Genomic DNA, 17,508 nt, shown 5'->3' on the forward strand with positions numbered 1-17,508 from the left:
AAATAATATAAATTATCAACCATCTCCTTAAATTACTCGTTTTAATTAATGGTGTTTTCATGTATTGTCATAAACTTTCCACGTCAATCCATGCTTACATTTTATTTCCTTTACTGCTTATTGGACTAGTTAAGTAATATCCTCCTTCACAAGATAACTACACAACTTACTCAAAAGTAACATTAATTTTCTTTGAATTATCCAATAATTCAATTCTTTAACTTCCTTTTATTCTAATTAATACCCTTAGCTTACAATCACCTTTCATATTTTACTAATCCTTTAAATATTAACGAACTTATTGCCACTAAAACCACATATCTAATGCATAGATAATTTCAACCCTAGGTAAATCACTTACCATGGATTTAAAATGTCACAGCAAGTTCTTCCTCGTGCATTCAACATTGAACCGAAACTCTCCTCGCTCTTTACGCTGGATAATTATTTGATAGTCATTTGCCATACGCAACTCCATCAATGTTAATAAAACTTTCCTTTCATATAAGTAGTCATGCAATCCTTTGTTATTACACAATTTTATCATTTAAAATATTTTCTATGATATTTTACACATACATAATATTATAATTCTCAAAGTGTAACAATTACATCTTATAAAGATAATTTTAAAATACAATGCACATACACGCTTAGAATCTTTAGATATAAAGTACCTAATGGGCTTTCATTTTTTCACTATTATGTTGTTGACCAAGTCAACCACCCTTTCTTTGTTTTGTTTTCATATAGTATAATTCTTTATCTCCATCCTTCATGGGATTAGATTTTCATTAATTTAATCTCATTAATTCAATAATCAATACCATAGATGTAAATTTACTATCTTTATTTAACAACGTTGTTATACTTAGCAAACATTTAATACCACAAATACAATTCCTTCACAATATGATACAACCATGTCATTACTTAAAGATTTTATAATGTTTTAAACATACAAAAATTACAATTTCACATCACTTCAATACACTCAATCAAAATAATTCAAGTACATATTACTCACTTATATAAGTTTTAGAGAAACAATATATTTATCCTAGTATAGCTTACTCATCATTTATGATCTTACTATCTAAGCAATTTTTTCAACACTTTTACAACACAGTTTCACATGACATTAAGCAGATTCTCTAATCTAAACCTTCATTTTAATACTACTACTAAAAATCTCAGTCACTAGTGTCTCGCACTGACACCTCTAGTATCCCACAGATATTAGTAAAATCTACAATCATGATCATCAGTGCATCAAATTGAAGCCTCTAGTATCTCATGGATACTAGTCAAATCATCAATCTTGATCATCAGTGCAATCATTAGTGCATCATACTAACGTTAAGTTTTGTATAAAATGATGTTTTTTATATTGGATAAAAAAATATTGACAAAAAGTCTTTAAAATACATGAAAGTTTTTAATTGAAAATTTTGAAAGTAAAATTGATATAAGAAATTGTTTAGAAATACACTGAAACTAAATATATAATTAGATTGTATTTTTAAAATTTTAAGGTTTGTCCATAAAAGAAATTCACAAGAAGGCATACCTTCCTTGAGATGTACTGATACGCTAGTTTAATTAAATTATTTAGATTTCTTTATACATTTTAATATAAAAAGTAACTAGATATCTGTTGTATTTTGTCCAAATCCGTATAGTACTTGGCTTTTCTACAACCTAAATATTTTCTGCTTAGAAAAAAGTTTTTTTTTAACTATCCTTTCCTATTTACATAAACTATTACAAACCCTTAAAAAATAAATAAATTCTAAGCAATTATTATAGAGATCAATTACTACATAGATTAATTAGAAAGGCTACAAGTTCTTGATTTTATTAGCTATATGACTCAAGTTTAAATGTGGGTCAAAAAACTTCTTAAAAAAAGGTTTTTAAGGGGTTGCTTGCTATTTAATGCTTTAAAAAAACATTAGCAGGCAACACATTGCCTATAGATCGTTAGAAAATTAGATTGGTCTTTTTCAAAAAAAAAATTGTTTTCAACTATATTCTAACTCAAAAGGATAATATATTAAAAAAAAAAAAAAAAAAAAACAACATAAAACACCTTATAAACACACATGCATAGCCTCAAACAGCTCAAAAATTGACTTTAAAATTCACAATCAATCCAAAACCAAAAACAAAAATTACATGTTCAAATATATCATTTCAGACAAGTTTAAGAGAAGAAAAACACCTTGTATAAACTTTTTTTCATCTAAAGAAACTTATTGATACCAAAACCACCTGTTTTCATGGCTGAAATCGATTTTAACCAAGACTATCTCTCTTTACCACTAGAATTCAATAAATTTCTCTCTTCTCTCTAAAACCAAGAACCAAAATATAAAAAAATAAAGTTTTGGATCAAAATTGAATGTCATAATTTGTTAGGATTGAAAGTTTATAACTTGAAAAGTTGGAGGCCCAAACTATATATTTAGTCTCACATTTAGAAAAACCATCTCTTTTTGTCATGTTTTTAATCTTAATCCTTTATTTTTAAATCTCGGCCTTTTTTAATCAATGTATTTTAATTTACCATTAATTTAGATATATAACGGTGTAGTAAAAAAATTACAAAAAAAAAAAAAAGACAAATCGGAAATCCCCTTAACGAGAAAATTAACCTGTCTTTTAGAATATTTCATAATGTATTATAGAATTAACATGGAGACGTCGAATGGACCAATGAAGAGTCTGTACAGGGAGTGAAGCCCAAAAAAGGGCACAAGAGCAAAGCTGACCTCTACAGAGCCATGGCTAATCTTTTTTCTGACCTTCAAGATTTGCAAAGGGTTTTAACAGACTCCACCATCCATCCTTTGTCACGAAGCAAGATCCTGTAATTTGTTGAAGCTCTTGGTAACGATGGTTTTTCCTCTCTATCTCTCTCTCTCTCTCTTTTATTAAACCTCTGTGGATGATGACAACATTCAAAATATGCCCAGGTTAATTCGAGGGCAGCAAATATATAAGCTAATCTGTCTTTCCCGGTGACCAAAGGAAAGTCTAAGGAACCGGTGGTAAACATCCGGTCACAAGCAACGATTGGACTTGTAAAATTTTCCGATCCTTCACTGAATAGCATCAAACGTTCTGTCATCTAACAATTATGTTGCTTTGATTTGGATTTTCCACTAATATTACATTCCATTAAGTTGCTTTCATCATTCTTCCAAAAATAAAATAAAAAAGAAAAAAAAATTGCTTCCATCATGATATACATTTACATTTACATATATATAAAGTTGTTTTTATCGTTATCATACAACGGAAAACTATTCAGTACATCGGAAATTGCACTCCTATCTATCTCTGATAAAAACATGAAAATCCTATATTTTTTTTAATAGAATAATGAAATACAATTACTATATATATCCTTAATCAAACAAAGAAACAAAGCGAAATCAGGGATATGTATATATATAATCCAAACCCCCATTAATTTTGTCGAGTAGCAATATAGTTAGCAAAATGGTATAACGGGGCAGCCTTGACATGATCGAAGAAAGCAAGACCTTGATTGGCTTCATCAACCAATTGGGCAGCAAATTTCTTGGCCTCGTCGATGCCCATCAGCTTGGGGTAGGTCGCCTTGTCACTCTCCAGATCCTTTCCGGCTGTCTTCCCCAGTTCCTCCGAGGACTTGGTCACATCCAGTATATCATCCACCACCTGAAACAGCAACCCGATAGACCTAGCATATTTCCTAAGTCTTTCGACACTTGTAGCATCTGCACCTCCCATTATCGCCCCACAAACAACCGCCGCCTCTAAGAGCTTTGCTGTTTTATGGACATGAATATACTCCAACGTGCTCAAACTCACTTCTTTACCTTCACTGTCAATGTCCACAATCTGACCTGCCACAAGACCTTTTGATCCAACTGTTGATCCAAGCTCAGCAATGGCTTGGACCACACGGTCCGATGAAACATTCTTGGTGTTCCTAGCTACGTGCTCAAAGGCAAGTGAGAGGAGTGCATCGCCAGCAAGAACTGCAGTATCTTCGCCGAATATTTTATGACTTGTGGGCTTCCCTCGTCGGAGATCATCGTTGTCCATACAGGGAAGATCATCATGGATTAATGACATGGTGTGGATCATCTCCAGTGCACAAGCCGCTGGCATTGCTAACCCCTCATCTCCTCCCACTAATTCACACGAAGCAATGCATAAAACTGGACGAACACGCTTTCCACCCGCGAGCAGAGAATATCTCATGGCTTCATTGATTTTCTGGGGATGTTGCAAGGGTACCGCCTCATCTAGTGCTTTGTTCACCTGATTTGCCTTGTTGATCATGTACTCCTTAAATTCGAACGCCAGTAAAGGGACCTTCTGTGACTTATTGCCCACTTCTTGGGATTGAAATGAGTGTTTGGAAGATGGACCTGCAACATAGGTGGCTTGAATTTTCAAGGGCGCAAATTTGAGGTGACCTAATGGGGTTCTCGGCTGGTTGTTTATAAGGCCATTGATGGGTTTTTTGAGGAGAAGCGAATTGTCATAGAAAGAGATTGTTGTAGAGAAGGCCATGACTGATCAGATGTGATCTTGGGAGAAGGTCAGAGGGGCTGTTAATGAGATAGGTTCTCGAGAGGACTGTTGAAGATGAGTGCTGTATTTACATGGTAGAAGATGACTGGAAAAGATGCTGATTTAGCATTGCTTATTATTCCTTTTTACATGGCTTTGGACCCTTGCGACAGCACTCTTGGCTTCATTCGCTGGCTCTTGGAGGCATCAAAAAGTTTGGTTTTAACTTTTTATTATTGAGATTTGAAAATATTCTATTGTAATTAAAATATGATTGGTGATTATTAGTTTATGCTTCCCCTGTAAAAAAACTATCTTTCTTATGAATATATTAGTTAAGATATCATAATTTCAACATAATGATCCAGTAATTAAGAAAACCTTTTCATTTCCTTAATATATTTGGTTTAAGGGGCTTTTGGAACATTTTAAATTTTAAAAAATATATATATATTTAAAATTAGTGTTTTATATTTTAGATTATTTTAATATACTGGTATTAAAAATAATATTTAAAAAATATATTATTTTGATATATTTTTTAACAAATTGCTACCCCATTCTCAAACTTAAAAACTAGAATCTAAAGAAAAAACAGTCATTAATTATTTTGAATGCACTAAAAAATGCAATGCATTTTTAAAATAGTCTAAAAAACCTTTGGGCGTATTTGGGGGTGTGGTTATAATTGTTTTTTAAATGTTTTTCACTCGAAAATATATCAAAATAATATTTTTTTATATTTTTAAAAAATTATTTTTGATATCAGCGTATCAAAATAATCTAGAAATGCAAAAAAATATTAATTTAAAGCAAATAAAAAAATAAATAATTTTTAAAATTTTAAAAAAAACACAAAAATAAATAAGATATTAGTAAGACAACGACTTATAATACATTAATTAGAATTTTCTTATCAGTAAAATTAAAAAAAAAAAAAAAAAAGAATTGTTCATTTATTTTGGAGGCTGGTCCACATCTCACCTACACTTAAAACGTACCAAAGTTTTTTTTTTCTTTCATGAATTATTGCATAGAGAAAGAGAGGGAAAACATGTAAATGTAGACAATTAATTGCTAAGTGAACGAACCATGTGCTTTGCGTTCTTCTTCTTTTAAACGGGGTACACTCACTTACTTTTAAACGGGGTACACTCACTTACTTTGACACTGCAATAATTTGGAATGCAAATTATCAAGAAATTTCTTTTTTTTTTCTTTCTTCGTGAGTTGACTTGTGTTACTGCTTAAGAAATTTATTCATTTCTTTCTATTTTAATAAGATTTTTAAATTATTATGCAGAGTATACCAAATAACTTAATTTCCAGCATGTTAATAATTAGTAACAGACTAGAAACTTAGCTTGCACGTACTGTACGTAAGATCAATTTTTAAAAATCCCAAAAAAATAATATTAAAATGTCATCAAGCCAAAAAATCTGATGTATGTTAGATGAAACATTTTAAAGTGGTGACATATAGGATTATATATTTTTTAAGAAAAAACAAATAAATGAGATTCATAATTTAAAGTATGAGACGGTAATAAGTTGGTAGAACGTAAATCAAAGCAAAATAAAAAAAATTTATTACAAATCAATTAAATATTTCAGGCTGAAAATAAGAACAATATTCAATTTGAAAAAAAGTAACTCATGTAAATGTAGATTGGTAGCATATATTATGAGTTTGTTTGGGAGTACTTTCTAAAAGCAGTTCCGAAAAAAATTTGAAATTTTTTTTTCTTTGAATTAATATATTTTTAATGTTTTCAAATTATTTTATATGCTGATTTCAAAAATAATTTTTAAAAAATAAAAAAAAAATTATTGACATATTTTTCTGAATAAAAAACATTTTGAAAAGCAACTGCAATCATCTTTCTAAACACACACTATATGACATATTGATAGTGTTTTTATAATAAAAAAAAAATAGTCAAACGACGATAGTATTTTTAAAGAAAAAAAAATATAAACCCAAATTATTAATTTAACTAGATCCAATAAATTTAATTAATTTAACAATATAATAAAAATCTATGATGATCGTTCTTGGTCTTCATAAGTTATCATGCATCTTGCTTGAATATGATGGAGCATTTTACTTGTTGTAAACTAATAAACACGCTATACATGAGAATATTCCACCGGTCATTTGAGATTAGAAGTGATTTATTCATTGAATGTACTAAAACAATTATGATATTAAAAGAAAAGGGGAAACATATCATATCTTCAAAGCGGATTTTTTTTTCCAAGCTTTTTTTCCTTATGTCATTTTAAAAAAAAAAATTAACAAGAAATAATTAAAGTTGACAAAATGGATGGATAGTTGTTGATATTTTCCCTTTTTATCCTTTGGAAACATGAACAACAGTAAAAGTGCCTCTTCTTTTTTATCTTGTTTCGAGGGTTCCAATTGTTTAATATTTTTTATTAATTCTAATCAATCCCGCTGGTCAGTAAAGCTGGGAAAAAGGATTCTTACTTGTATAAATTCTCAAACTTCCGCTGCCCAAACTGATTATAATATGTAAATGCCCTTTCATGCCAAGAAAACTAACATAAGTTATATTTTAGCACTTGAAGTGGTCTGCCCCCAACCATCCAGATAATGTTTTTTGAAGGATAGTGAATTATGCTCTCACTTGTCTTTTTAGCTCTGTTTCTTTCATTAAATGTTATGTTTTCTATTTGATAAAAGAAAGGGTATTATGCACGGGATTCATCTTACCACTTCTTTGCATGCTGTTTATAAACATGTCATTGCTGTATCATTCTTCTATTGCGATTTACAGATGTTTAGGCAAGGTGATTGAATAGTAGCCTTTTTAAGGAAGAAACTGTTAGAGAATAATATAAATCATATTCTGAAACCTCACCTAATAGCTTAAACTTTTGGGTTGAGATGGTTCTTTAACATGGTATCAGAGCCTTGATGACCAAGCGGTCACGAGTTCGAATCTCATCATCTCCATTTATTTGATAAAAATTAAACACAAGGTAATGTGGACCTGTACAAGTTTCAAGCCCAAAGAGCTTTCACTTGAGGGGGTGTGTTAGAAAATAATATAAATCATATTTTGGAACCTCACCTAATAGCTTAAGCTTTTGGGTTGAGATGGTTCTTTAACAGACACTTCTAGCATGGCTGTTGAGTTTGTGCATGTGCACACTAAGCATGGTAATAACAGTCACTGTCAATGCAGAACGAGAAGGAAGTCTTAGCTCTTCTTTCCAGACTAGATCTACAAAATGTCCATTTCACAGATTCTCCTCCAGGCATGTTTGTTTCCAAACCAGTTTGCTTTTTTCTGCTTTGTTTCCGCCTTTTGTTTTCTTTCTTGTAAATGGGCCAGTTATAAATGACATATATTACTTTGCCTTCTCTCATTTTTCCTTTACTTGTGACTGGCCTTTGAACTTTTAATTCTAAATGATGTAAATTCTGTTGTGCTTTAGGGGATGCAAACCAATCAGTACATCTGGTTGCCAGTGAGGGAATAGAAGCTTATCTTCCTCTTGCAGATATGGTCGATATATCTGCTGAAGTAGATTGCCTTTCAAAGCGCCTCTCCAAGATGCAAGTAGAGTATGATGGACTTGTTGCTCGTCTCAGTTCTCAAAAAGTATGAGCATCTTTCTACTCAACTTTTACATGCGTTTATGCCCACAAATCTCCCCCTCAAAATAAGGGATTGCTGAACCATGATCATTATGGATTTTGTATGATCCAAGGTTATAATTTTCCAGGCCCTAGCACATCTTGATGTTAAGTAAAGACTGCTGGTGCTAGTCTCTTACCCTAGGATAAATCTTTTTTAACATTCATAGCTCTTGATAGTTTGTAACATGCTTACAATCTATCTCACTTTATAGTTTGTAGAGAAAGCTCCCAGGGATGTTGTCCATGGGGTTTCAGAAAAGGCAGCGGAAGCAGAGGAGAAGATAGACCTCACCAAGAATCGGTTGGCTTTCCTGAAATCCTCTGTTCTGGTGTCGCAATAGGCTGTCTGGGTAGACTTCATTTCTTCTCATTGCCCAGATTAAATCCTCAAAATTGGATTCATCTCATTGCTAGACCCGAAGATAGACCTCACCGAGAATCGGTTGGCTTTCCTGAAATCCTCTGTTCTGGTGTCGCAATAGGCTGTCTGGGTAGACTTCATTTCTTCTCATTGTCCAGATTAAATCCACAAAATTGGATTCATCTCATTGCTAGACCCAGTGCTCCATGCAACAATCTGACATCCACATCATCTACTTTCTGGTGGGACAAGGACGATTATGGATGACCATTTAGGACAGGATAGAGGAACAGTTGGATGTACGGAAGTTTTGCATGAATTGAGTCTTGCTTTGCCTTGTTTAATGGAAGAGATTAAAGTACTTGACAAATTGCTTATAAGATTGTGCTTCTATCCATGATAATTTTTGTGCCACAGGTCACTGATAGAATTCTTGGCCGTCTAAATGTACAGTTATTCATTTACCACCGGAATTTCGAATTATATTGGCCTGCATTTATCTTTCTACATTGTACAATAACTTCAATTCTATCGTATATTTTACCTTTATATGGATGTGTCTACCATTTTGCCTCGTATCATGATCTGGCAGTCTTTTAGGCTTCGATGATTTGAAACCGAGTAAAACCTTTTGTATTCTCAGTGGCCATTGTAATGCAGTTGAAGAAGAACGTTGTCACTGATCAATATGAAATTTATCAAGAATGAGATCGGTTTGATTGTAAATGTGAAAGAAGGGAATAGTGGTTATCTATCTGCTACAGCCTTAATAATCTCAATAGCCAATTTACACTTTTAAATGCAGTTCAAAACTATGGATTAGCAGAAATTCCCTGTAGGCACCGTCAGATGATTCCAAATTGTTGGTGTATAGCTGCTTGGCTGACAATTTACCTTTTTGTTAAATCCCTGACGCGGGACAACAAATAAAAAGAATTAAAGCAAGAAAAAGAAAGAAGCTTTAAAGAAGAAAGAAGCTAAAGAAGAGGAGGAGAGGGGTTGGAGATGTGCAAATCTGCATTTTTTCATTCATTCAAAAGTCCCATAACATTTAGAGAAGTAGGGTATTTATACTAAAACCCTAACTTGAATAAGCAATTGGGCTTATGGCCCATTAAATAAAATATCCAACATTAATTAAATCAAGCCCAACAAATAAAGTCAAATTAATAAAACTCAACTGAAAGTCCATATAAATTAAACCCAAAAACATAAGTTAAAGCCCAATTTCTCAATGGTTTGGGCTATCCTCCATCGTCTATTATCATACACGTGCGTAAATAGTGTTTCTGGTTCGGTGTCCCCATCAATTCTCCCGGGGTTGGAAGAACTCGACCCCGTTGAGTATAGGTTAAGGCAGCTCCGATAATGCTCTCAAAGATAAGGATCAAACTGTTGTGATGTCTCTCTGATAATCCAAGTATAGTATGAATCTGGTCGTCGAGTCCATATACTGGGATTTGCTGAAGTTCACCATCCCTGGTAAAAACAACTTGTGCATTCAAAGTAGCATTAATATGTTCCTTTTGTGCCAAAGATATGGATAATGAGGTAGGGGTATCAAAAGGAGCATCAGGGGTAGGTTGTATTTTATAAATACTGAGGTCTTTCATGTTCAAAGTAGAGTTAATATCAAAGTTTAATGGCAATTTAATGACATAATTATTTGATGTAATCATTTGCAACACTTTGAATGGTCTAGCACTACTTACTTGCAATTTATGATCGGTTTCCAAAGGACACCGTTCAGGTCTAATCTGTATCATGAAATAATCTCCAACATTAAGTGCATTATGATATTTAAGTAAATCAGCTCGAAATTTGTATTGTTCATTACTTGCTTGAATTTGTTTCATGATCTCAATATGCAAATTATGAACCCTACATGGTAATGACTCAGCTGACTTAGACATCCTATCATGAGGAGATATGGGAAGGTGTTCTATAGGCTTCTCAGGTTTGTAATTATGAACACTAAATGATTGAGGGTGTGGAATGAGACAAACATTATTTGAAACCTCTGTAGGTATGGTATGGACACAATCCAGTAAACTAGGATTATCTTCATCTTCCTCATCACGTGCATGAGGTAAGGGGTCAAAAAGCTCAACATGTTGCTCTAAACTTATGATGTGCTGGACACCAAGCATATGGGGTGAGGAATCAGATAATTCAGGAGAACTAATATCATGAGACTCTTCTAAGACCATACTTATCTCTATAGGTGATTCCACTGAAGAGTTTCCTAAAACTTCCTCTACCATTAAAGCAGACATATCAGACTCTTTCTTAACCTTATTCTCAAGCTCATTGGGACTCATTGTGTTGGGTCCCTCTTCTTGCACATCCTCGTCATCTAGGTCACTAAAATCCTCAAGATTAGGCTCATACACTTCAACACTACAATATTCTTCTTTACCTAGATCCTTGTGTTTTTGGACGACTAAGGGTTTCGAGGTGCAATCTAAAGAGATATGACCAAAACCTAAACAATTAATACACTTAACCTTTGAACTCACCTTAGACACTGCATTGACAACTCGTTTACCCCTATCTTTCTTACAAAGTTGGGCGCTATTAGGATTAGGTCTATGGGGTGAAGCACCTAACAAAGAATCATTACTTCTGAATTGGGACCTAGTAGGGATACTAGAAGAGTCCTGATGATTCTTCCACTGATTCTTTGTGACCAACTTGTAGTCTTTAACTAAGGTATGAGCTTGGTTAAGGGTAGATACACCTTGAAATACAACTTCTCTTCTAAGATCATCATTTAAGCCTCTACAAAATCTACGCAAAGTCATGGCTTCACTCTCTCTTATGGCACATCTAATCATGTAATCGTTAAACTGCCTTATATACTCATTGATAGACTCATTCCCTTGTCTTAGATTGTTCCATTGGTCTAAGAGTTTATTCCTATAAGACTGGGGTACATATTTCTCTTGAAGTTTTTGTTTCATTTTGATCCAATCAATTATAGGAGGTTTACCTCTCATCTCTAAGCAATCCTCAACATCTCTCCAATAAATTTTGGCTTTATCAATGAGTTTCATCTTAGCAAATCTAACTCTCTTATTATCAGACAAATTATACCACTCAAAGAATTGATCCATATCACGAATCCACATATCAAATATCCAAGGGTCATAACGACCATCAAAAGTGGGGGCTTCTATTTTGTTAGGACTCAAGACTCGCTCATCAAAGTCATCGTGTTTAGAGTAACCTAAATGATGGTCATATTGGTGTCGCTCAGAGTGATCTTGTCCATAATGATTATTCTTGTGATATTTATCGGTCTTTGAGTGTCTTATTCGAAAACTCTCTCGGGGCTCAATTCTTCTAAACATGTTGATCACCTAAGTTTGCAGTTCCTTTGGAATGATCATCAGGGTATCACTAAAGGTTGAGTCTACAGTAAGTGTAAACTTGAGCTTAGACATTAGATGATCGTGACACAAATGCATGCAATACTAACTTATAAATGGAATTGAGATTACAAATGGTTCTTGCATGTAAAATCACAATACAAAAATAAAGCTAATTTTTTTTTTTATCTTTTTTTTTTTAAATGTGGAGATTAATTAAGAACAAATTACACTAATAAAATTGTAAGCATGTAATACTAGATTTTTTTTTTTTTGTGTGTAAATGATTAATCAAACACGATGTCACAAACGAGAACTTATAATTATCAAATAGAACAAGATATTAGCTATCACTAATGAAAGAGGTTGATGAACATAATTAACAAATAAAAATACTGATGAGGATTTTTTTTTTTTTTTTTTTGGGAATTTTTTCTTTTGGCACAAAAAGAAATATTAATGATAATTTCGAATACTAAGTGCAATACCAAAGAAGTAAAAATCAACAAACCAAAGAGTAAAGTAATTTACCGACCAAGATTTAGTTGTGGAATTTATCGCGGATGGACAGTAGATTATGTAGCAGCTGACGTGGCGATTCTGCTGACGTGGCGAACAGTGGTGTAGCTGTCTGAACTGCTGATGTGGTTCCGGAGTGATGACGTGGCGGATGACGTGGCTCCAGGAGCTGACGTGGCAGGGTTAATTAATTTCGCCTCAACTCTCTTCTTCTGTGCAACTCTTTTCTTCTGTGTTGCAATTGCTTTGTTGCTTTTGCTGGCGGCGCGGCGTGATTGCTGAAGGCGAGGCTAGTTGTAGTCTGTTGAAGGTGGTGGTTGCCGCCGGCCGGTTCTACTGCTCTGTCTGTGGCTGACGGTTGAGGGCGACGACACTGGGGCGGTGGCAGATGAAGCATGGGCGACCTGTTGTGGCTGCTGAAGGTGATGGCACTGTGGACGGTGGTAGGTGAAGTCTGTTGTGCTGCCTTTGTTGCGGTGAACCACCAGTCAGTGCTGGCTGTGATGGGTTTGTGGGTGGCTGTTGCTGGTGGTTTTGTGCTGCTGAAGCCAGAGTTCCATTGATGTCTCTTGCGGTGTCAATCTGGTGGTTGCCGCTGGTCTGTGTCGGAGGTAGCAAATTGGCGTGGATCGGTGGACTGATGTGCAGGTCTTCTCGGTGGTGGGTCTGCCGCTGTGACTGGTTGAGGCGCCGCTGATGGAAGGGACGCCGCTGTGACTGGCTGAGACGTCGCAGATGGCAGGGGCGCCGCTGCTGGAAAACCCGATTACAGTCGTGGGATGAACAGTGTTTGAACAGTGAACAGTGGGTGCGTAGAGGATGGCAGGGCCTTTTTTTTTTTTGCGGCTGCGAAGAGGATGAACAGTAATTTTTTTAAATGAACAGTTTTTTTTTTTTTTCAGATTAATTGTAACACATAGATCGATTAATTGTAAGAACAATTAAAAGCCGTGCTCTGATACCAAATTTGACGCGGGACAACAAATAAAAAGAATTAAAGCAAGAAAAAGAAAGAAGCTTTAAAGAAGAAAGAAGCTAAAGAAGAGGAGGAGAGGGGTTGGAGATGTGCAAATCTGCATTTTTTCATTCATTCAAAAGTCCCATAACATTTAGAGAAGTAGGGTATTTATACTAAAACCCTAACTTGAATAAGCAATTGAGCTTATGGCCCATTAAATAAAATATCCAACATTAATTAAATCAAGCCCAACAAATAAAGCCAAATTAATAAAACTCAACTGAAAGTCCATATAAATTAAACCCAAAAACATAAGTTAAAGCCCAATTTCTCAATGGTTTGGGCTATCCTCCATCGTCTATTATCATACGCGTGCGTAAATAGTGTTTCTGGTTCGGTGTCCCCATCAATCCCAAACCATTACTGTCTGATAAAGTCATTTATCCAATTCGTATCAAGAAAAGAAACGGGACCCATCAAACAAAATTTAAAAATTATTTCAAGTTTTTGAGGATTCTTTACATAAGATTCAAGCAAAAACCTGCCAAGGCAGTTTGATGCTCCGACTTGAAAGCTCACACTAAATTTCTCTAATCCAGCAAGAAGCCTTCCATATTCTATGTACTGGCACCTAAATAATGCGAGCAACAAAGCTTCAATCCTTTAGAAACCATTTCGTTGTAGAGGTTAAGAGCCCTTCTTTTGTCACCCTTTTCAAAATACACTTTAATCAATGCTTCATAAACATCCTCACGAGGATTTAGAGATCGACCTATCATAATTCTTAAATATTTTTCTGCTTCCTCTAGTTTTCCGCAATTGCAGAGGCCCTTAATCAAGGAAGTGAAACCCATTAATCCAGGAGAGAGTGAGCGATATTCCATTTCATAGTAGAGTTTGAGCATTTCCTGAATCTGATTGTTTTTTGCATAACCAGAAATTAGATTAGAGTATGTGATCTCGTCTGCTAAGAACCCTTCATCTAACAAATTCGTCAACATCTCATTTGCTCGTGTCACATCCTCTATTCTACACAGCTTTCCTACCATCTCATTGAAAGCTGAAAGGCTGGGAACATGTCCCATCGCCATCATTTTCTTGCAGTAACTCAAAGTTTCTTCTACTCTTCCTGCTTTAGCACAACCTTCAAGGAGAAAGTTAAAAGTGTCTCCATATGGTTTCAAACCCATGTTTTCCATTTCTTGCAACAACTGATTTGCTTCTTCAATTCTTTCCTCCTTACAATAAGCTCCTATAAATGAAGTGTACACAAAAGAATTTGCATTGAAACCTCGCTTAAGCATTTCCTCATAGACCTGCATTGCTGAGTTCAAATTTCCAAGCTTGACTTTAGCATAAACAATCAAAGAGTAAGCAACAGTATCCAGAATCATGTTCTTTCGAAGCATCATTTTCAATAAAGCCAAGCCCGGTTCAACTCGTCCCTCCTCTAAAATCCTAAATACCAAACAAGTATTAACAATAACTACAGGAGAGCATCTCTTTCCATGGATCTTATCCAACATGTTCACAATTGTTTGCAACTTCCCTTCCTTACACAAAGCACTTATCATGCTTTCGATTGTTGCTTCATTTGGGTAAGTTCTTCGGTGAAGCATATGCTCATAAATCTTCCATGCCAGGGGACTTTTATCAGATTTTTGAACAACATGAATCAAGGTGTTGAAACTTGTAAGGCTTAAGGTGAACCCATGTTCTTCTAAGCGGCAGCAAACATCAAAACCAATCTCAAACATTCTCAGCTTCGCATAAGCCTGAACCAGCAAATCAAACACTAAGGGACTTGATATAATAATCTTATAACTACTAAGGAGGGAATCCACAACCAAAAATTTTGTAGGATTCCCTGCACTTTTCTTCAGAATTGATTCAAGCAATGCCTGAGCATCCATAATCAGCTGAGCTTGAATTAATATGTGAATCATCAGACAATATGATTGAACCCCATGCACAAAATTCCTTCTTGCTGACCAATGAAAGAAGCCTAGAGCCCGTTTTGCATCGGTTGGTTCCTTCAATTCCAGCAGTACATTTTTTATAAGCAAATTGTTGAGCTGAAGAGACCCAAATTTTCTATTCAGGGTATCCCAGTTATATCCTCTCCTTAATGAATCACATATGGAGCTTACAACTGTATCACTTTCCGTTTTTGTGCCATCATGAAGAAATCTAGCCACCTCAAACCAAGAACTGCAGACACGTGGATGAATGGAATTCTTGAGTGGTGTTGAAATCAAAGATGGAAAAGTTCGATGCAGCAAAGCCATGCTCTTGCCAAAGTTTTACCTAATCAATCAGGACAAAGTATCGGATGAGACATGAATTCTATTGGGATTGTACATCTTGACAAATATTATGAAGTGCTAAACTATTACCTTTGGAAGCAATTGCAAAACATTCTGCATCGGCAACTAACATGTAACTGTAACATCTTTAAGTATCAGATTGAATAAAAAAGAAAAAGCTTGATCAAAGTTCAAGCCAAAAGATTTTCTCATTAAACTTTCACATTTCCGTTGCCTGCCAAAATCTCAGAATTAGACACATTCACACATTTATTCACCTTCACAGAATTTTCAAACATTCAGCTGCTACCAATTTGCAAACCATGGGCATGTGGGTGTGGGTCACTATGCACTATTGTTCCTCAAAAGTTTGAATTTTTCTTTCTCATTTCTATATATCTCCATACAAGCAACAAAAACCATGTCCTTGCTTCAAAGAATTATTGAGAAAGGCAATAAAAATCTCGAAACTTCAAAAGTATAGAGAGAGAGGAACCTGATAAGTAAGCAGAGTGATTCCTTCTACTTTGTCAGTGCTTGAGAAAGACAGAAAGCCCTCACGAATCCATGTGAAATTTCTGCCTGCTCTTCGATGGTTTTTGTTTTGCTTTATGTTTATAGGCTTTGATGAGGGAAGAGGGAAGAGGGAAGAGGGAGCAATACAAAGGCAGGGATTTAATGAAGGGAAGGTGTCCCATTCATTGATATTTGCTTGATTTTATTGTTTCGAAGGTCGATTATTTAAAATATATATATATTTTAAATGTTTTATGTTCAACGTTGACTTAATTATGTTGAATTAACTAAGTTTTATGAAATAATTATTTAGTTAACTTAATATTCATTTCAAGTTGGTTTCATATTTAGTCACTAAAAACTTGTAATAATTTATTAATTTCAAAAATTTATATAATTAATTAAAATACATACAAACTAACATGAATATTTATATTATTATATAAAAAAAACACCACTAAATCATCTCTTTTACTTTGAGCATGTTTGACAGTGTGATAGCTGTTGCTTTTTAAATAATTTTTCGTACCGAAAATGCATGCCAATGATTTTTTTTTTTTTTAAAAATTATTTTTGACATCAGCACATCAAAACGATCCAAAAAGTACAAATCACATTAAATTTTAACAAAAAAAAAATTAAATTTGATGGGAACACGGTTTACACCGCGTTCCCAAACACATCCTTTGTCAAGAATTTGGGTTTCGTGCATGGTAAAATCAACAACTAAACCTTTACAAAAATGATACTAAAAATAAGTTTAGTTGGAGTCATGCCAAGAACAATTGCTTAAAAATTTAATGTGTAGATAGATGACAGATTTTATTGTTCATGAGATTTGGAGATGCACACTTGACATGCATATCTCACACATGGTGGATGTTTCTCAAACAAAATGAACACAGCATTTTTATTTTTTCTTTTCACTAAAAATAAGCATAGGCTTTCAATCTAGCAAATACAATTTCGTTAAAAACATATATTACATGTTATTAAACTCGGTTGGCTCGTGATTTTGTTACAAATTATATATATTAACATGAGTCAATTAAAATAATATTTTAAAAATTTAACAATATAAGTTTTTTTTAATTCAAATCAAGTTTTAATTAGATTATAATTTGACAATTAAAATTACCTTTAATTTTTCTCATGACTCTCCAATTTAAAAACCAGTATAATTCACTTAAAAATAGAAGAAATTAACCCTAAAAATAAATCAACAGAAAACTGTC

The 17,508-nt window shown here is 34.0% G+C and overlaps 2 protein-coding genes and 1 long non-coding RNA gene across 6 annotated transcripts; 1 reads left to right on the forward strand and 2 right to left on the reverse strand.

Moving 5' to 3' along the window:
- Positions 1–3,314: 3,314 nt before the first annotated feature.
- Positions 3,315–4,749, reverse strand: LOC118048898 (geranylgeranyl pyrophosphate synthase 7, chloroplastic). Its single transcript, XM_035058752.2, has one exon. It carries the CDS (start codon positions 4,570–4,572, stop codon positions 3,475–3,477), a length of 1,098 nt encoding a protein of 365 aa, XP_034914643.1. The 5' UTR covers positions 4,573–4,749; the 3' UTR covers positions 3,315–3,474.
- A 2,967-nt stretch (positions 4,750–7,716) lies between these two features.
- On the forward strand, positions 7,717–9,156 carry LOC118049179 (uncharacterized). Its single transcript, XR_004687619.2, has 2 exons — positions 7,717–8,204; positions 8,455–9,156. It is a non-coding gene; the product is annotated as an uncharacterized lncRNA (long non-coding RNA).
- Positions 9,157–13,907: 4,751 nt separating this feature from the next.
- LOC118049222 (uncharacterized) lies at positions 13,908–16,426 on the reverse strand. Of its 4 annotated transcripts, XM_035059174.2 has the most exons (3): positions 16,254–16,426; positions 15,848–15,903; positions 13,908–15,758 (listed from the first exon to the last, which is right to left on the reverse strand). In XM_035059174.2, the coding sequence occupies exon 3, from the start codon at positions 15,737–15,739 to the stop codon at positions 14,069–14,071; it is 1,671 nt and encodes a 556-aa protein (XP_034915065.1). In that variant the 5' UTR covers positions 15,740–15,758; positions 15,848–15,903; positions 16,254–16,426; the 3' UTR covers positions 13,908–14,068. The 4 variants fall into 4 exon arrangements, with proteins under 4 accessions (XP_034915065.1, XP_034915059.1, XP_073264617.1 ...); XM_035059168.2 differs by lacking the exon at positions 15,848–15,903; XM_073408516.1 differs by having other exon boundaries at positions 13,908–15,903.
- Between the last annotated feature and the right edge of the window lie 1,082 nt (positions 16,427–17,508).

The sequence above is a fragment of the Populus alba genome, chromosome 4 (assembly GCF_005239225.2).
Source record: "Populus alba chromosome 4, ASM523922v2, whole genome shotgun sequence".
Lineage (NCBI taxonomy): Eukaryota > Viridiplantae > Streptophyta > Magnoliopsida > Malpighiales > Salicaceae > Populus > Populus alba.